The sequence below is a fragment of the Ranitomeya imitator genome, chromosome 10 (assembly GCF_032444005.1).
Source record: "Ranitomeya imitator isolate aRanImi1 chromosome 10, aRanImi1.pri, whole genome shotgun sequence".
NCBI classification, from domain to species: domain Eukaryota; kingdom Metazoa; phylum Chordata; class Amphibia; order Anura; family Dendrobatidae; genus Ranitomeya; species Ranitomeya imitator.
The window spans coordinates 599252-620428 of record NC_091291.1 but is presented as its reverse complement, the minus strand read 5'-3'; the positions used below and the strand labels follow the sequence as shown (position 1 = coordinate 620428).

Genomic DNA, 21177 nt, shown 5'->3' with positions numbered 1-21177 from the left:
ACTGATCAGAGATGCAGCCAAGAGGCCCATGATCACCCTGGATGAACTGCAGAGATCTACAGCTGAGGTGGGACAGTCTGTCCATAGGACAACAATCAGTCGTACACTGCACAAATCTGGCCTTTATGAAAGAGTGGCAAGAAGAAAGCCATTTCTCAAAGATATCCATAAAAAGTGTTGCTTACAGTTTGCAACAAGCCACCTGGGAGACACCAAACATGTGGAAGAAGGTGCTATGGTCAGACGAAACCAAAATCGAACTTTTTGGCAACAATGTCAAACGATATGTTTGGCGTAAAGACAACACAGCTCATCACCCTGAACACACCATCCCCACTGTCAAACATGGTGGTGGCAGCATCATGGTTTGGGCCTGGTTTTCTTCAGCAGGGACAGGGAAGATGGTTAAAATTGATGGGAAGATGGATGGAGCCAAATACAGGACCATTCTTAAAGAAAACCTGTTGGAGTCTGCAAAAGACCTGGGACTGGGACGGAGATTTGTCTTCCAACAAGACAATGATCCCAAACATAAAGCAAAATCTACAATGGAATGGTTCACAAATAAACGTATCCAGGTGTTAGAATGTCAGAGTCCAGACCTCAATCCAATGGAGAATCTGTGGAAAGAGCTGAAAACTGCTGTTCACAAACGATCTCCATCAAACCTCACTGAGCTCGAGCTGTTTGCCAAGGAAGAACGGGCAAGAATTTCAGTCTCTCGATGAACAAAACTGATAGAGACAGACCCCAAGAGACTTGTAATCGCAGCAAAAGGTGGAGCAACAAAGTATTAAGTTACAGGGGCCGAATAATATTGCACGCCCCACTTTTCAGTTTTTGAATTTCCGCAAAAATTTAAATTAAGCAATAAATTTCATTCAACCTTACAATTTTGTTCCACTTGTTGTTGATTCTTCACCAAAAATTTACATTTGGTATCTTTATGTTTGAAGCACGATATGTGGGAAAAGGTTGAAAAGTTCCAGGAGTCGAATACTTTCGCAAGGCACTGTATATAGCAGTAAAAGGAAAACTCTTTGATGTCATGGAAGCAAAAAAACTAAAGATTCTCATTGTCAGATTTGATTTCAGGAGACAAAATCATTGAGAAATGGCTGATTTCATAACTGAATCTGACAACGTCTGAAAATGTAAGAACAGTCTCATTGCTCTAACCTTTTTGGCGGCAGGGAACACTTGTTTTGATAAAAGGCGTTGCTTTTCATGATTGAGCTCTCCTGTGTATATTTCTGCTCCTGAAATAAACGTGAAGATATCCTTTCCCCATTCACATCTGACAAGCTCATGTGCCCATGCACCTGTAGGCTTCTCCTACAACACTGGTGAGCTGGAATCCCGGCTCCCTGCACTCATGATGGAGAGTTCAGTCCCAACATTTTCTGCTTCTTGATCATTCACCTCCTTCTCACCCCACGTGTGGCACCTTCTATAGCAGGTGGCATTTCATAGGTCTTTCTATAGGTGAAAGTCTTAGTCACCATCAGACACTCTGCTTGATCACTACAGGGATGCTACATACAGAACCTTGTAAAAGTCTTCATACCTCATGGACTTTTCCACATTTCTTCACGTTACACCCAAAAACTTAAATGTATTTTATTGGGATTTATGTGATACCAACACAAAGTACAAAGTATTTGTGTAGTATAAAAGGAAATTATACAAGATTTTCTAAATATTGTCAAAATACAAATCTGACGGTTGTGAGGTGCATTTGTATTCAGCCCCCTATAGTCTGATGCCCCTAAATAACATCCTGAAGTCACATTAGTACATTGCGTCCACCAGTGTGTGAGTTTTTCTTAGTATAACTACAGCTGTTCGGTGAAGGCCTCAGAGGTTTGTGCGAGAACGTTAGGGATCAAACAGCATCATGAAAACCAAGGAGCCCACCAGACAGGTCAGGAATAAAGCCGTGGAGAGGAGTAAAGCAGGGTTAGGTTATAATGGTAGGCACGGCACTGTATAAGGAACGTGCCTCTGACTGCAGAGCCCCTAAGGGATAGCTAGAGGGGAAATCAGTGCAGTGCCCAATTCCCCCCTCCCACTACCTCCCCAGGTGAGGTCATGATTGGGACGCCCAGCGGACCAACCGGGGAGAGGAGGTGAGTCAGGCCACACCCTCAGGGGTTAAATTCCAGTGACCGGGCCAGGTTCTCCCTCTTTCTCCCCGGTTGACCCTTGGAAGCTGTTGTTGTCCCTGATCTCCTGACCACCATGGCTGCCCCTGCGACCGAGGCCCTACAGCAAGGAGCTGCACAGGAAGGTGAGCAATGGTCGCGATCCCCTAATCCTGGTTTGGGTGCTCACCTTCCTGTGCCCTCTCCTCACCCCCTGGCATCCCCTCAGGCCTCCCCGTCGTCCCCCTGGGCTCCATCCCTGCACATCCCCCCTCCTGGGGCCTCGTCCTCTTCTCACCCCCTGGCCTCTCCGTCCTCCCCCAGGGCTCCGTCCCGGCTTATCCCCCCTCCTGGGGCCCCGTCCTCTCCTGTCTCCCCGGCGCTGCTGACCCCCACTCACCAGCTCATTGTGGCTGCAGACTCCGGTCCTTCGGGGCTCCAGCTGCTAGCCCCTGGCGCTCCGGCTGACCGGGCCGCAGCGGCGCCCCAGGGCAGACGTTCGGGGCGGTCCTCCCGTCCTCCCGTGCGCCTACGTGTTGGGGGGGAGCCGGCGCTGCCAGGTCGCCGTGCTTCTACACCACGTGTGGCGCCGGGATGCGCGGCGGAGGTCTCGGCGCTTGCCCCTGGCGCCGCTGCCCGCCGGTGCCGGGTGCCGGCTCCATACGCCGATCGCGTCCGGGCCCCGGGCACTTCCTGTCCCCGCTCTGAAACCCGGGGCCCGGCGCGCTTAGCACATCATCCGCCGCCCTCCCATGTTATGCAGGCCCGCCCTGCCTCCCATAGTGCAGTGCGGGCCGGGCAGGACACGCCCACTTCCGGCCCCACTTCCTCCAGTGCAGGAGCAAGCAGGGGGCCGCCCGCCGCCTCGGTCCCCTCGGTGGCGCGCCAGCCGCTTAGGGGGACCGGGGGGCAGCCGGCCCAGGCATACCGCAGGTCCCCGGCAGCGTCAGGGAATCCCCTCTCCCTGATGCCGGCTTGGGACTGCCAAGCACCGCCCACTAACAGCGGCGGGGCCCCAACCCGCCAAATTGGCCGGGGGGGCGCCTCAAACACGGCCCTCACAAGCTCCCCGAGCCAGGTCCCTCACTTTGGACCTCTGGCCAGCCCACCCCTGGCCCACCGCGTCCCCCCAGCAGGCACATCAGCGTTGCCTGTGCGGGGAGGCGGGCGGCGGTCGGGGGCCAGAGCCACGAACACGGCCGCGGAGCGTGATGACTGGTCTATTCAGACCAGCCAGCACGCTCCGCAGCCAGGAATGTACGCACCAAACACGCACACAGTCGCACCAAACACTAACACAGCTGCAATAAATTACGCGCCGCCAACACCCCCATGCTCCCAAACGCTAATTGCAGACAGTTTCCTATCAGTCCCCGCCCTGTTGCGCTCACCCTGCGGTTCCAGCCTAATAGTCTCTGCACCTTCCCCGTCTCTACCCCCTGCACCGCCACTCACGCCCCGTGGCCAAGATAACTTCCCCCTTACTCCCGAGGTGCATGCACCTAACACAACCCCTAGACAGGGCGATCGCAGACATAGATGCCGCAGATCGTCCTCACCCTCATCAGTAGATTCCCGCCACCGTTCCCGCTGTCCCTCTAGCTGTCGCCATTCCCACTCCAGACGCCGACACCACTCACGCAGGAGCCACCACAGATCCCGCTCCTCCAGATGGCGTTCGCCATCCACAACCGGTTCAGAAACATCGGGGAGTCACAACGGGCGGTACCGGTCACACGCCGAAAGACGGCGGTCTCACCGGACACCCAGAGCGGGTACCCGGTGGGAACAGACACTGACACCCCCCGTTACCGACCAGGCAGAGATCGGAGCCCCAATAGCCTCTCATCATCGAGCACATGACAGATCTCATCCGTCACGTGCTCCTTCATTGGCTGACGCACGGGGAGACATGCCATACGTACCTCCCCGGTCCACCAGCCAGCACCGAGCTCCGTCCTGGCCTGACGCACAGGGAGACACACCATACGTACCTCCCCGGTCCACCAGCCAGCACCGAACCATGGAGACAACTGACGCCGGAGCACCTCCCTCTCCAGGGGACGCTCGGCACCAGACGAGAATACATCCCCGTGCCACGGCGCTGGCCGCTGGCCTGCCATCTTCATCCTCCTGGGCGGGCGGCCAGCACCAGGACAGCGCCACGGCAGGAGCCAGAGTACCTCCGTCCGGAGACACTCGGCCGGCATCTGACAGCGGTGAGTTCTTTGATGTTGGTGAACATTCTACAATGCAAAATGTGGGAGAAAGCGAGCTGGCGGCCGCTATTAAGACCCTAGTTCAACAGTTGACACGCCCAGGCGTACCAACTGATGCTAGCACCACCCAAGCAGCTAGTCTGCACAAGGATGCATTTTTCTGTGGAGTTAGCCCACTGGGAGCGCATGTTGACTTGGAGACAAAGCAAAAAATTTGGGAAAATGGTTATGTGGATATATGGTCACTGATATCGGCCGACCAACAGTCCGTAGACAAGGAAAGGAGGACTGGCGAGCGGTTGCAAGATAGGAGCAAACCAAAAATAGCTCAAACAATGAATAACTGGCTCCAGGCCTTCGCGGTTCTCGGATGTATAATGGGCCAAAAGCACCCAGAGCGTTGTTCCGAATTATTTATTTACCAAGATCTAATATATAATTCATATAAGTGTCACAGCGGGGCGGCATGGAAACGGTACGACGAGGAGTTCCGCAGGCGGTTGGCCATGCAACCAGACTTGGGCTGGGGGGTGAAAGCGACGGACGTTTGGTTACGACTGATGTTGTCCCAAAAGCAGCCCCCCTTTTCGGCAGCGACCACTTATCACTCAACAGCAGCAGGCCAGAACACAGTGGTCGCACGCGGACCTGGGGCCTGCTTACTGTTTAACGATGGATACTGCCGTTTCCAAGGGTCCTGTAAATATAGACACGAATGCTCCTCCTGCGGAGGAGGACACCCTGCGGCCAGATGTACCCGCCAGTCAAATAGAGCACCTGCGAGGTCTAACCCCGGTGAATGTAACCGCAATGGGCCCATGGCTAAGCCGTTATCCCAATAAAGAAGCGGCAGAGCAACTATATTTCGGTTTTAAACACGGTTTTTATATCCCTTTCAAACCCAGCCCCTCGCCAACTATTGCAAATAATTTAAAATCGGCACGCGAATTCCCTGATATTTTACAGCAAAAAATCCAAAAAGAAGTTGAGCTGGGCAGGATGGCGGGACCTTTTAGTTAGTTGCCATTTAAAAATCTCAGAATCTCGCCTTTAGGTTTTGTTCCCAAAAAGGAGCCAGGAAAATATCGGCTAATACATCACCTTTCCTACCCAAAAGGCGCATCGGTTAACGACGCAATACCCGCGGAAGACTCGTCCGTAACCTACTCTTCTTTTGACAGGGCAGTCGAGCTCGTGCGCGCAGCCGGGCCCGGTGCCCTGCTGGCGAAATCCGACATAGAGTCAGCCTTCCGCCTTTTGCCCGTTCACCCGGAATGTTTTCATTTATTAGGCCGTGAGGTGGACAGGCTATTTTACTTTGATATGTGCCTACCAATGGGCTGCTCCATTTCCTGTCATTACTTCGAGCTTTTCAGCACCTTCCTAGACTGGGTATTACGATACGAAACTGGTAGCAACTCAACGATTCACTACCTCGACGATTTTTTGTTCGTCGGTCCCGGGGACTCCAGACTCTGCTCCTTTCTTCTCCAAAAGTTTAAGTTTTTAGCCAAAAAATTTGGGGTACCACTTTCACCGGATAAAACAGTCGGCCCTTGTAACGTTTTGCCTTTCCTCGGTATAGAAATAGACACCAATGCAATGGTGTTTCGATTACCAGCTGATAAGCTGCAAAAAACTCTGCAAATGGTTAAAAATTGCTACGAAGCAAAAAAAGTTACCCTGCAGCAGATGCAGTCCCTGCTAGGATTGCTCAACTTTGCCTGTCGTGTAATGCCGGCGGGCAGAGCGTTTTCACGCCGACTATCACTGGCAACCAAGGGCATAGCCCAGCCGAGCCACAGAATTAGGCTAAACCGTTCCCTGAAGGCAGACTTGCTGGTCTGGAGGACATTCCTGGAGTCCTACAATGGGCATACATGCGTTATGGCGCAGGAGACGCCAAGCAAAGATTTAGACTTGATGGTTGGTGGAAATATTACTGATGGTTTCGCGGCGATATACAAAAACCAGTGGTGCAAAGGCCAATGGCCTGAACTATGGACCACGGCCGCATGGGGCCGTGACCCAGCACTGGTGGAAATTTTGGCAATAGTAACATCAGTCGAGCTATGGGGTGCCCAATTGGAAAATACAAACATCAGATTTACAACAAAACAGCTGAGAACAGCAAAAGCCCTAAACAGCATGTCCTCTTCTTCTCAGCCGGTACTCGCGCTGTTGCGCCGCCTAGCACTATTATGCCTGAAGCACAACATCTGGTGCCGGGCCAGATTTACGGCGACTGTCGATGATAAAATTGTTAACTCTTTGTTATCTTCCGATTGGCAGGCATTCAAACTCTTCCTCCCCAGGGCGCGAACGTCGGGCCTGCGGTGTCCTCCTTCTCTCTTGGACATGGTGGCCAATCATTGATGCCCTTGATCCGCGCTTCGGTGACACCGGCGACTTGGCAGGTTTACGGTAAGGCGTGGGAGGAGTGGTGCTCGCTAACGCAAGGAAGACCAGTCGATAGGTGCAACCGGACGAGATGCGACGTCCTAGTAGAACTTTTAGAAAAGCTCAGGCAGGGAGGTGCGTCAGGGACATTAGCGCAACGTCATCTGTCGGGAATAGCATTCTTCTTTCAGCTGCTGGGGTGGGTGGACGTAACCAAATATTTTTTCATCAAACAAGCCGTTAAAGGCTGGAGAAGGTTGCAACCTAGTCAGGAATGCCGACGCCCAGTTTCCTTAAGGCTGCTGGCCGACATAATTGCAATTTCTTCATCGGTGTGCAAATCACAATACGAGGCAACGCTGATATCCGCAGCGTTCGCAATCGCCTTCTTCGGGGCACTTCGCATCAGCGAATTAGTGCCCCAGTCAAAAACAGCATCAATAGGCGGCTTAATCAATGAAGACCTCGTCATATGCAGCGAAGCTCTGCGCATTAGAGTACGGAGATCCAAGTGCGACCCCACCGGGAGGGGGACATGGGTATTGGTCAAGGCGTCAGGCGGCCCTATATGCCCCGTAAAAATAGTTAAAAACTATGCGCTAGTAAGACATCCGGGTAGATTCCTCCTTTCACACACCGACGGGTCCCCTCTTACTAAATATCAATTTCAAGCGATTTTTAGACAGTGCCTAGAGGCACTCGGCGTGGCTCCAAAGGAATATGGGACACATTCATTCCGAATAGGGGCGGCGACCGAAGCAGCTAGAGCGGGGGTATCGGAAGTCGAGGTGCAGAGAATGGGCCGCTGGAAATCCGCATGCTTTGCAAGATACATAAGACCAGACCTGCTCTAACACTTCTTGTCTCTTCCAGGCAGCTTTAAGCCCACAGTTTGGGTAGTGGGGCATTCTTTTGTCTACTGGGCGTGCAAAAGGGCCAAACTCAGGACGGGGGGAACCAATTTTGGCTTCCCGAATTTGGAAGTCAACTGGAGAGGCGTCAGAGGGCTTCGGTGGCGTCAGATCTTCCCGGAGTTGGTCGACATCGCTAAGAAGGCCAAGGGGCCGGTGGTTCTGGTGCTACATGCCGGAGGCAATGATTTGGGCAAGCGGAAAGGGGCCGAGCTGTACACAGTAATGTCAACGGACATCGAGCGGTTTGTCTGTTTATTACCAGATATGGTGGTGGTGTGGTCAGAGATAATACCTCGAGCGGTCTGGCACGGAGCTAAGGACGTAAAAGCCATCGAAAACGCAAGAAAAAGGATTAACACAAAGATGTCGAAGTTTGTGAGAGAAAATTACGGCATTGTGGTTCGACACCAGGAGTTAGAAGGGAACAATTTTGCTTTGCTGAGACCAGATGGCATCCACCTCACGGACATCGGACTGGACATATTCTTGGAGGGTTTGCGGGATGGTGTTGAACAGGCTCTAATGATGTTGTGTGGGGGTCGGAGTCTTGTGTAGGTCATACACATGATCCTCCGTGGCGGTAGGTAGAGGGGGGCAAAGGTTCGTAACCTCTCATCGGCTTGCTGGCCCAGCGGTCGTCGGCTGGGGCCTTCAGCAATGAGTGCGTCGCGATGTGTAATTGCCCTTCTCTACTTTGCAATTAATAAAACTGTGACCGACCTGTTCAACCCATCCAGGATTGTTGGTATCTTTTATTACGGAGTGGTGGGACGGGGGAAGGCACTGGTTACGACACACGGGTCTCTGCAGTCTGGTAGGCACGGCACTGTATAAGGAACGTGCCTCTGACTGCAGAGCCCCTAAGGGATAGCTAGAGGGGAAATCAGTGCAGTGCCCAATTCCCCCCTCCCACTACCTCCCCAGGTGAGGTCATGATTGGGACGCCCAGCGGACCAACCGGGGAGAGGAGGTGAGTCAGGCCACACCCTCAGGGGTTAAATTCTAGTGACCGGGCCAGGTTCTCCCTCTTTCTCCCCGGTTGACCCTTGGAAGCTGTTGTCCCACCCTCCCTCCCTTATAAATTGATAAATGTGCTGTGCAATTACTGTTAAAATGTTTTGAATTTTAAATTTAAAAAAAAAAAAAAAAAAAAAAAGGATTTTGATGTTCTTTTATATACGTCACAGTGGCGGTAGGTAGAGGGGGGCAAAGGTTCGTAACCTCTCATCGGCTTGCTGGCCCAGCGGTCGTCGGCTGGGGCCTTCAGCAATGAGTGCGTCGCGATGTGTAATTGCCCTTCTCTACTTTGCAATTAATAAAACTGTGACCGACCTGTTCAACCCATCCAGGATTGTTGGTATCTTTTATTACGGAGTGGTGGGACGGGGGAAGGCACTGGTTACGACACACGGGTCTCTGCAGTCATAATAGCCCAAGCTTTTAACATCTCACGGACAAATGTTCATTCCATCATCCAAAAATGGAAGGAGTATGACAGAACTGCAAACCTCCCAAGACATGGCTGTCCATCTAACCTGTCGTTCCAAACACTTAGAACACTAATTAGAAAAGCATCCAAGAGGTCCATGGTCACTGGAGGAGCTGCCAAGGTCCACAGCTCAGGGGGAGAATCTGTCCACATGACAACCATTAGCTGTATACTCCACAAATCTGCCCTTTATGCAAGAAGGGCAAGAACAAAGAAAGGCATAAGAAGTCTCAATTAAGGGGCACAGCAAACAGATGAAGCTAAAATGCCATGTGTGGAGGAAAACTATCACTACACACCTCTCTGAAAATACCATCCTCACCTTCAAAGGTGGTGGCTGCATCATGCCGTGGAGAGGCTTTTCTTAAGCAGTGGCAGGGAAGCTGGTCAGAAGTTGATAGCAAGATGGAAGGAGCTAAATGCAGGACAAACCTGAAGGGAAACCTTAGAGGCTGCAAAAGTCTTGAGACTGAGGTGTATGTTCAAACTCCAGCACCACAATGACCCTCACCATCTTGCCAGAGCCACAATGGAGGATTTAGATCAGAGCATATTCTGTGTGTGATTGGCACAGTCACATTCTTGACCCAAATCCCAGAGAATCTCTGACAGGATGGGAAAATTACTAATCACAGACGTCTCCATCCAATGTACCTGAGCGAGTGTGCAAAGATGGGGCAAAATGTCACCTAGATGTGTAAAGCTGGAGAGACAGACCCCAAATGACCGCAGAGGTAGGTGGGAGAGACTGACCCCAAAAGACTGCAGAGGTAGGTGGGAGAGACTGACCCCAAAAGATGGCTGCAGTAATTGCAGTGCCAGGTGGTCTAACAAATTTCCCTGACTCGGGGGTGAATACTAATGCACCTCACAATTATCAGATATATATTTTACAATAAGTAGTTCACCCCTGTATCATTTCCTTTACACGTCATAAATACTTCTGGACATTTATGGCAATCGATGACCTTTAATCAGGCCCTGAGCTGATTCTCAGGGACCGCATTCTTGGGCAGAGAGGTGTATTTTGATTACAACCAGCTCATTAATTTCTTCTTGCTCTGTTAGCACACATATGCAGCGTTCACTGCTGAACACTGAAGGGCATGCAATGAAAGATTACATTCTGAAACCAGTGCCCGAGTCAGGATGTACTTTGTGGGCTGAGTTTGTACGGCCCCAAAAGGATGGTATAAATATCCAAATGGCCCTTGGCAGAAAAAAGATTCCCCACCCCTGGTCTATGATCACGCAAACTGAGCTCTGCCACGTTCATTAAAGCTGAGCACAGACACACGCTGTGGGCTTCTCCGACCCCCTGAATACAGCTGTAACTTGAAACTCCAGTGTGGGACTCTGCCCCCCCTCCCTCTCGATACAGGAGTGTGCAGAAAACCAGTTTGTCTGAAACCATGTACTCTTCTGTTAATGTACAAACCTAATAGTAAGGCATAACTTGACCCCAATTAGTGACAGAGATATGAATGTTATATAGTTGGTATGTGCATCGGCCGGGCCATCACCCAGTGCGTTCTCCAATTTCCTATACCCTTGGTATCCGAGGAACAAATTACTACGTACTCATGGTGCATAGCCAGATCATGTTTGGTCTTACTAGAATGCTAGTCGCAAAACAAGATCAATGGTGAGTCCGTCGTAGCTATACGAGGTTGCATCCTGGAGCTATGGTGAATATGAATGTTCCATAACTCTGAGTCCCTCTGAGAAAGGAGGAGTGGATTCCATAGCTCTGGCCACTCAGTGATGTCACAACCAAGGGGTATAAGACCCTGAGAGCTCAGTTTTCATTGGCCTTTGACTAGGAAGCTAGCTGAGAGACACTAGCCCCGAGCCACATGGTCTTCCATGAGCTGAAATGATATATGGAACTTGTTATGTCCCATGAATGAGACATTTTACAGACTGTCCTGTATATTTTACATGCTGTATTGCAGTTCTCATATTGTTTATTGTTGCTATGTGTTCCTGTGTTTTGCATAGCTGAAATCCTCCCTTTCCATCAAGTTTGTCCCTTCTGTCTCCCTCTGCTGGGTGTCATGTCACTTCCTCCTTCTTCTCCCTGTGTCTCAGTCTCCATCTTTGCTTCATTAGAGGCACATGTGCTTTCAGCTTGTCTCAAGAAAGTCTTTTTTACCTGCTGCTGTTTATGCATTCAACAAGGATTCTTAAAGAAATCAAAGTCTCTTCTGGATTTGTCATAACATGTGTGTCGGCAGCTGAGTTAAACTATCTGCGAACGTCGCCAATTGTAAGTAAGGTGAAGAGATTCAGCATCTCACAGAGCCATATTTGCAGCCACAGGCCCCGGGGACAGAATAGAACTGTAAGTGTTCTTTTCTTCTGTTAATCCCTTTTTATTTGTAATTGCACTGTATATACACAATCATCTCATTTTATAATATCTTTTTACCCTTTTGTAAACACTGCCTATCTTTTGGCGTACAATATAAAAAAATAACTACCTTGGTTTCTCCTTGCTCTATAACGTACTGTCATGTCCTCTGAAGTGAATTACGCTACTAATTTGGGTTGGCTCCGGACCCTTTATTAATTAAGGAATTGGAGCTCGTGGCAGCAGCGGATTTGTGCTGTGCGTTTGGGAGACTTTGTAGCGATGGACGGCGTTGATAATTATTGTTCCCGCCTGAGTGGGAGTAGTTACATCGCCCTCGCTGCAGTGTGCCCATTAGCCAGTACAAAGTAAGGCAGCCTTTCTAGTGACTAATTATCCTATGTGCAGTACCTAATCTGACCTGAGGGTAAGGGGGGCGCCAGAGAGCTGCAAGTTCCAATCCGGAACTGGAAACTGGGATACAGATAAATCCCCTTCAGAAAGAACTGGGTAACCAAACAACCTCGGTTCATGACATATTAGTGTGAGCAGTGGGGATGATAAAGATATCCTCTCTGTGATTCGTGACAGTATTGTCACATAATGTTCAGAAGTTCAGGCAATTTTGCAGTTTATTGGTTAATAATTTCTTTCGTTTTGGATTTTTTTTGGTTTACAGCTCGTTGCCTTGGAGACCAACCCCTGCTGCTAGCCGTGGGCTTATAAAACACTGCTGTGATGCTGGCCACCATTGCTGGAGCGTGCTCGTAGCTTCTGCTGGCCACCGTCAGCGCAGCACTTACAAGGTGTACAGCAGCGGTCTAGGCGGTGAGCTGTAATAATATCTAACAAATGGCTGCAGATCTTTCTAGGCAGAAAACGATAGACGTGCATGCCTCTACAAGCGCCAACAACACCCTTCTGTGACGACGGTAACATCCCTTTAATGCAGCATCATCCAAAAGCTGGTTTTCTCTGAAGTCATTAATGAGACGTCGGACTCCACCATCAGCATTAACCTTGGATAAAGTTCTGCCGTAGGATGTCTGGGGAGACGCTGCCGATCTGCGCAAACATCATTTTCATGTTTGAAGAAGAGGACACCTTTCCACTAAGTAGCCATTATAGAGCCAAACAAACAAATATCCCTCTAAAGAGTCTCACTGGGACCCAACGCCTCCATTTATATCGGCAGCCTGCTCCAACAGGCCATCTATCAGCATTTACACAGCTGGAGCAGGAGCGGCATGAGCTTCATGATCCTGGAGATGTAATGTTCTCTCCATACAGCCTCCTACAGGAGCCGAGGAGCAGAAATAGAGCGTCCGGACGCAACATCGCAAGTTTGTCCTACAGCTCTGATCATTAACAATACAATATTCACAATCCACAGAAAAATGGTGATGCTAGGATATGAGCTTCATCGAGTACGATAAGATGTTCTAGGCCCATGATCAGGACATGTTCTAGAAATAAGGACGATACTAGGAGACGACCTTCATCGGGTACGATGAGATGTTCTAGGCCTGTGATCAGGACATGTGCTAGAAATAAGGACGATGCTAGGATAGGAGCTTCAGCGGGTACAATGAGATGTTCTAGGCCCGTGATCAGGACATGTTCTAGAAATAAGGAAGATACTAGGATAGGAGCTTCATCGGGTACGATGAGATGTTCTAGGCCTGTGATCAGGACATGTTCTAGAAATAAGGACAATACTAGGATACAAGCTTCATCAGGTACGATGAGATGTTCTAGGCCCATGATCAGGACATGTTCTAGAATTAAGGACGATACTAGGAGACGAGCTTCATCGGGTACGATGAGATGTTCTAGGCCTGTGATCAGGACATGTTCTAGAAATAAGGACGATACTAGGAGACGACCTTCATCGGGTACGATGAGATGTTCTAGGCCTGTGATCAGGACATGTTCTAGAAATAAGGACGATACTAGGATAGGAGCTTCATCGGGTACGATGAGATGTTCTAGGCCTGTGATCAGGACATATGCTAGAAATAAGGACGATGCTAGGATACAAGCTTCATCAGGTACGATGAGATGTTCTAGGCCTGTGATCAAGACATGTTCTAGAAATAAGGACGATACTAGGATAGGAGCTTCATCAAGTGCGAAAAGATGTTCTAGGCCCATGATCAGGACATGTGCTAGAAATAAGGACGATGCTAGGATACGAGCTTCATCGGGTACGATGAGATGTTCTAGGCCTGTGATCAGGACATGTGCTAGAAATAAGGACGATGCTAGGATACAACCTTCATCAGGTACGATGAGATGTTCTAGGCCTGTGATCAGGACATGTTCTAGAAATAAGGACGATACTAGGATAGGAGCTTCATCGGGTACGATAAGATGTTCTAGGCCTGTGATCAGGACATGTGCTAGAAATAAGGACCTAAGAAGGAGCTGTAGCCTGAGATCTAGGAGGATCTGTAGCAGAAGATCTAGGAGAAGGTGTGGCCAGAGACCTAAGAAGGAGCTGTGGTCCGAGACTGAGGAGAAGTTGTGGTCTGAGACCTAAGAAGGAGTTGTGGCCTGAGATCTAGGAGGAGCTGTTGCAGGAGATCTAGGAAGAGCTGTGGCCTGAGATCTAAGAAGGAGTTGTGGCCGGAGATGTAGGAGGAGCTCTGGCCAGAGACCTAAGAAGTAGCTGCGGCCCGAGGTCTAGAAGGAGTTTTGGCAGGAGATCTAGGAGGAGCTGTGGCTGGAAACCTAGGAGGAACTGTGGTGGAAAATCTAGGAGGAGCTGTGGCCAGATACCTAAGAAGGAGCTGTGGTCGATGATCTAGGAGGAGCTGTGGCAGGAGATCTAGGAGAAGCTGTGGCCAAAGACCTAATAAGGAGCTGTGGTCAGAGATCGAGGAGAAGCTGTGGCCTGAAACCTAAGAAGGAGCTGTGGCCCGAGATCTAGGAGGAGCTGCGACCAGAGATCTAAAGAGGAGTTGCGGCCGGAGATCTAGGAGGAGCTCTGGCCGAAGATCTAGGAGACGCTGCAGTCGGAGATCTAGTAGGGGCTGTGGCTGATTTTGAGGTGTTCAGCCATGGCCCGAGGCTACAGTGAGTAAGTTATTGCCTGAGCCAGAAAGACAACCTGCCTTACACCTACATAAACTTTCCACAGGAGTCACTAGCCAATAGGAGGTGCTCTGAAGTGAGGAGACTGATGCAGATTAGTCCTCCAAATCCTCACAAACCTCCCAGATATGTTGTGGTTCTCCTCTTGTCCTGACCTTGCAGATTCTGCTCCCCGGCACCTAGTACCCATTACAATAGGATATAGGTTATTATTACAGTCTCAAAAGTTATTCTGAAGATACTGGAAAGAATTTTCTCCAGTTTTTCAAACTTACCTACACAAGAATCACTTCGTTCCTCAAAGCCAGCGCTGCACACACACTTCCCAATGGGAACAAGCCACTCTCCTTCTGCGCTGCAATACATTTTTGGGGTGTCTCTCTCCTCTGAATGCCCCACACATTCTCCCCGGACTTCCACCAAAGATGATGAGTCAGCTCCTGTCACTGCTTCTGAGAAGGCAGCCAAGTTCCGAACCATTGGAGGACACTTCTTATAATATACTCGCACTGACACAATGGCAATACAGGCTCCTATGTCCTGAAATGCCAAATAAAATCCACGTCTGCTCAGGGGCCCCACCTCTCGGACTTCTGTATTAAGCTTGAGCCTCCGTACCCCAAGATCCACATTGGTAAAACTCTCATCGGCAGCTATGGTGTCAATCTTCATGAACTGACTCTCTCTGGTGCTGCTGCCGAGGTCTCGGTCACTCTCCATGTAGTACAAGTTGAAGGTCTCTTTACAGGTGCCCAGCACCCCGGGCATACTGTTACAGTCTCTCAGTGTGAACTTGATCTCCACGTATACCCGTCGAGCACCATCTCTTTGCACCCAGTTTGTCCGCAGCCAGTTGTTTTGGTTTGGAGCCATGACATTGCACACTTGGTATGTGTGGATGGGGCTGAAGAACTCATCCATTTCATTGATCGAGTCCCACTGTGAAAGATAGAAGAAAACTGTGTGACATGCATAATCGATAGCAAACAACTCCAAAACAAGCAGCGCAACACCTTTCACAACCATACACACAACTATAAAACTAGAAACAGCTATGTTGTCACATATTCATCCTGACAACTTGTGCTCCACCTAGTCAGTGACTGAGCCTCCCTCAGTGGTAGCTGTAGGCACCATGACCAGGAATTATAGCTGGTAATGGGGCCTAATGATACTGAACTGGTCAGCTAGACATGGAGCCCTTCTCTGTGAAGGTCACCAGCTGGAGAGAGGCATCAACTCAATAGGATTCTCGGCAGAAGTCGAAACTGTGAAGACGACAAGTCATCGCCACTGAAAGATGTCGGGACAAAAGGCAGAGAGGAGAATGCTGATGGCACGTGGTGCGAGCATGGCAGGGCAGCACTGGTGACACCATGGCTTCCAGCTCTCTACATCATGGACTTGTGCATTTTTGGGTTATGTCTCCTGCTGCCGGAAGATTTGATAACATACTTGTATTTTATGTGAAAGCCTCATGACTAGAAGGCTCAAGGACTTATGAGAAACACACCACTCATTAAAGATCAGAGATATGATCTGATACAAGTTCACTTCTCCAAAAGTAGTTTCTACAATACAGGAGTCCACCATGTACGAGACGCCTCGTAAACCACATCAAATTCAATGGGGTTCAAATCCAGGCAGTGCCTGCTCCTAGAGATACCCAACCCTGTATGGAGCAGATCTGACTGCCATAGCCAAGCACAAATCTGTTCCCAGACTCCAGGGCGGAAAAGAACCTGCCAGTCACACACGTCCCTCCATGTAATGTGCATGCTATAGCACAGAAGACACTACAACCTAAGTGTGTCCTGAGGGGCACATTGCTGGAATCAGGGGCTCGGGGTAGCAAACACTTGGTGACAGATCCCCCTAACTGTAGGGTGACTTTCTGCATTTTGGATTGTTTCCAGCCTCGGTGCGGACATCTCTGCAGATTAATCTGCTCTGACTGTTCTCACAATCTTCGCATAATGATATGATTATTTCCGAGCCTCATCGCGGATCTCTTGTTTTGGTAATGAGATGGGCTGAGAACAGCAGGTATCGATCCTAAGCCTATAAACAGGGAGTGAGCGGTCGGACTTATGTAGCACAGCTTGTGCCATCAGAAAATAGCCGTGTCTCCCACGGCAGAATTAGTGATATCAATCTGTCTTATTAGGTGAGATGCAGATAGGACCCGGAGTCTGCTGGGCAGGGGAACCCGGCAGAACGTGGCATGTTTAACACATTCAATGCGGCAATGTGGCACCTGCAATACTTTATCCTTGAAAAGAAAAAACTCTGAACAGTTGTAAAAACATAAGCACAAAGAAACAGGAGAAATGGGAGAATACCATGCTCTACGGGAGGACACCACATACAACGGTAAGAGGCCACGCTCTACAGGACGAAGCTATGATCTACAAGGATGAGGCCACCCTTTAAGGGATGAGTCCATGCTCTACAGGACAAGTCCTTGCTTTGTGGGATTGGACGACGCTGTACAAAATGAAACCACGCTCTACGAGAGGAGACCGCGATCTACAAAAGGAGGCCACGCTTTACAGGATGGGGCCTACTCTCCATGGAAGGAGGCCATGTTCTAAGGGAAGAGACTGCACTCTATGAGAGGAGGCTACTCTCTATGGAAAGAGGACATGCTTAGCGGGAGGAGGCCACATTCTATGAGACAAAGCAATGCTCAATGGGAGGAAAGCTAGGCACAATAGGAGAAGACCACGTTGAATAGGAGACGGCTAAGCTCAATGAGAAGAGGCCACTCTCTACAGTAGGATGCCGCACTTAAGCAGAGAAGACTGTTTAACCTTCAAAAGGTACCCTCAATGTGAATAGGCCTCAATCTAATGGAGAAGACCATGGTCAACAAAAGAAGGCTGTCCTTAAAAGGAGAACACCAAACTTAACACGAAGAAGCCTCTACAGAAAGAGGCCAGGCTCTCTAAGAGGAAGCCACACTCAATAGTAGGAGGTCATGCTCAATGAGAGAAAGCCAAGCTCAATATGAGAAGGCCATGCTCAATGAGAAGACTCAAGTCTCTGCAAGAGGAAGCCACACTAAATATGAAGAGGTCATACTCAATATAAAGAGGCCATGCTCTATGGGAAAAGGCCACGTTCTAAGGAAAAGGCAAATCTCTACAAGAGGAGACAATGCTCTATGGGAGGAGGAGGCTGATGTGGTGAACTAGGCCGAGAATGCAGGCAACTTAAAGAATGAAGAAATCGGGTGATTACTTAGGACCATTAATTTATACTGACGATCATGAGAAATTTAGTTTCTGCACTCTCTTTCCTTCCTCGAGGACATTACATTATGGAATGCTCCGGAGCCTTGACCATTGAAAGAAGATTAGCCAAGCATTTCCTGTAAGATACCTTCTTGACTCTTCTGAAGAATCTGTAGACAGGTCATGACCATGGTCTAGAATCAATACTACCCTGGATGTGAAGCTTTCCTCATATAAACTAGGTGGAATCAGATTTGGCTACAATGCACCCAGCCAGAAGAGCAAGCGCCTGATCTCCACACCGGCTCTTGGGTCATATCATTAGAATTGGAAGCACAGAGCAGACGTCTGGAAACCATCCCGTCCTGTTTATCTGCAGCAGTAATATTGTGTGCATTCCTCTGGAAAGTTCTTATCTGTTATTAGATTCATGAAACTAATTTGATTCCTGTATTTTACAGGTGAATTCTACTAAAGTGTAATATGAAATGAAGCCGCACGGCCAGACATAAAGGCTAATTACAGCTGAGGAGACTCCCCACCGTAACATATTGCCGTTGGCAGAAAAATAATCACATATTTAATACCAACAAGCACAAGACGTGTGGAGTCCACACATCTAGAGTCACAGCCCAGTGGCCTGCACTTTAAGCCTTTTCGCCATGGGCTGACAATAATTAGAAATGAACCAAGTGCAGAGTGACGATGATACTTGGGGAAGTCTTGTCATATTCATGTTCTAGCTGACTAGCTATTAACTGGACCTTAATGATTAAAGATTGAAAACTGCTTGAGTGTCGGCCGCTCCATATGATGGACCAGTTGAAGGTGCTGCTGGCCACTCTATGTCATGAACCAAGATGGTAGGAGGGGCTGTGGCCACTCCATATGATGGACCAGTAGATAGGAGGTGCTGCTGGCCGCCACTCCATGTGATGGACCAGAGGGATAGGAGGTGCTGCTGGCCACTCCATGTGATGGCCCAGAGGGTAGGAAGTGCTGCTGGCCACTCCATGTGATGGAGCAGGGAGTAGGAGGTGCTTCTGGCTGCTTCATGTGATGGTCTAAAGAGTAGAAGGTGCTGTTGGCCACTCTACGTGATGAACAAGCGGATAGGAGGACTTGCTGGCCACTTCATATGATGGACCAGAGGGCAGGAGATGCTGCTGGCCACTCCATGTGATGGACCAGAGGGTAAAAGAGCTGCTGGCCACTCTATGTCATGAACCAAGATGGTAGGAGGTGCTGCTGGCCACCACTCCATGTGATAGACCAGTAGATAGGAGGTGCTGCTGGCCGCCACTCCATGTGATGGACCAGAGGGTGTAAGGTGCTGCTGGCCACTCCATGTGATGGACCAAAGGGTAGGAGGAGCTGCTGGCCACTTCATGTATTTGACCAGAGTGTAGGAAGTGCTGCTGGTCACTCCATGTGAAGGAGCAGAGAGTAGGGGGTACTATTGGTCACTCCATGTGATGGACCAGAGGGTGAGAAGGGTTGATGACGGCTTTGTATGATGGACCAGAGGGAGGGAGGTGATGCTGGCACTCTTGTGTTATGTCCCGGAGGGCAAGAGAGTCTGCTGTCTGCGATAGAATAGAGGATGGGAGGGGGTGCCGGCCATTCCATGTGATGGACCAGACGGTAAAAGGTGCTTCTGGCTGCTCCATGTGATGGACCAGAGGATAGAAGGTACAGCTGGCCACTTCATGTAATTGACCTATCATGACTCTGGACGGGGTGGTGCTGGCTCCGTCCTGGTCAGGTCAGGGTTAAGATAGTTCACCTCTCTTTGGTTCTGGGACGGCTATTTAATGCTTGCAGTTCCTGGGTTCAGTGTCGATGATACTTCCGTTTACTCGGCTAGGGATTGCTAACCCAGGTTACTCGTCTCTAATCGTTGTGCCTCTGTGCGTGTGAGCTTTTCTGTGCATGACCCGGTTGGTCCCCTGACTTTTCCTGGTTGGGGATAAAGTTTGGCTGTCTACGAGGAACATTAAGCTTAATGTTCCTTCGGCAAAATTGGGGCCTAAGTTTATTGGCCTATATGAGATCACGCAAGTGGTTAACCCAGTGGCATTTTGGTTGTGTCTCCCATTGCCTTTTAAGATTCCCAATGTATTCCATAGGGCCCTGCTGAAACCTTTGGGGGCTGTCAAAGAAGGGTCATTGGGTCCCTCGCCAACCGTTTTGGTGGATGGTCAGGAGGAGTACGAGGTGGAGCGCATTGTGGACTCCCAGATGGTCCATTGTACCCTCCAGTATCTTGTAAACTGGAAAGGGTATGGTCCGGAGGATCAATCCTGGGTTCCTGCCCGATCGGTTCATGCTGATTGTCTGGTGTGGTTCATCCATGCCCAATTTCCTTGGAAACCTGGGGGTCGGGTGGCCACCCGTTGAGAGGGGGGTACAGTCATGACTCTGGACGGGGTGGTTCTGGCTCTGTCCTGGTCAGGTCAGGCTTAAGATAGTTCGACTCTCTTTGGTTCTGGGGTGGCAATATAATGCTTGTAGTTCCTGGGTCCAGTGTCGGTGATGCTTCCGTTTACTCGGCTAGGGATTGCTGACCCAGGTTACTCGTCTGTAATTGTTGTGCTTCTGTGTGTGTGTGAGCTTTTCTGTGTATGACCCGGTTCGTCCCCTGACTTCTGCTTCTGTGTTCTGCTCTGTACTGCACTGTCCTTCCTGGTTCTCTGACCCCTTGGCTTGTCTCGGTACTCTTGCTGTCTCAACCCTAAGTACCTCGCTCTCATTTGGCTTTGACCCTTGGCTCTCCATTTGACTACATTTATGTTTTGTGCCCCATATTCTTCGCTCTATGCTGCTTCCCCGTCCTCACACATGGTAGCTCCGCCCCCGTGATCACGTGACTGTTTAGTGTCAGGTCCTGTGTGCTTTAGCTCACACACTCCCTGCGCTCGGTTCCTGGCTCTCTGCTAGCACCCCCATAGGCTCCCCTGGTGACACACACTATGCGTCATTACAGGACCAGAGTGTAAGAGGAGCTGCTGGCCACTCCATGTAATGGACCAGAGTGTGGAAGGTGCTGCTGGCCACTCCATGTGATGGACCAGAGGGTAGAAGGTGCAGCTGGCCACTCCATGTCATGGACCAGAGTGTAGGAGGAGCTGCTGGCCACTCCATGTGATGGACCAGGGGGTAGAAGGTGCAGCTGGCCGCTTCATGCAATGGACCAGGGGGTAGAAGGTGCAGCTGGCCACTCCATGTAATGGACCAGAGTGTAGGAGGAGCTGCTGGCCGCTTCATGCGATGGACCAGGGGGTAGAAGGTGCAGCTGGCCGCTTCATGCAATGGACCAGAGTGTG

The 21177-nt window shown here is 49.9% G+C and overlaps 1 protein-coding gene across 1 annotated transcript in view; it reads right to left on the bottom strand.

Moving 5' to 3' along the window:
- The window catches only part of EPHA8 (EPH receptor A8), a 118087-nt gene that overhangs the window by 73550 nt on the left and 23360 nt on the right, over positions 1-21177 (bottom strand). The window contains exon 3 of the mRNA XM_069741784.1: positions 14891-15554. Coding sequence (XP_069597885.1) covers positions 14891-15554 — 664 coding nt within the window. The remainder of the gene's footprint in view (positions 1-14890; positions 15555-21177) is intronic.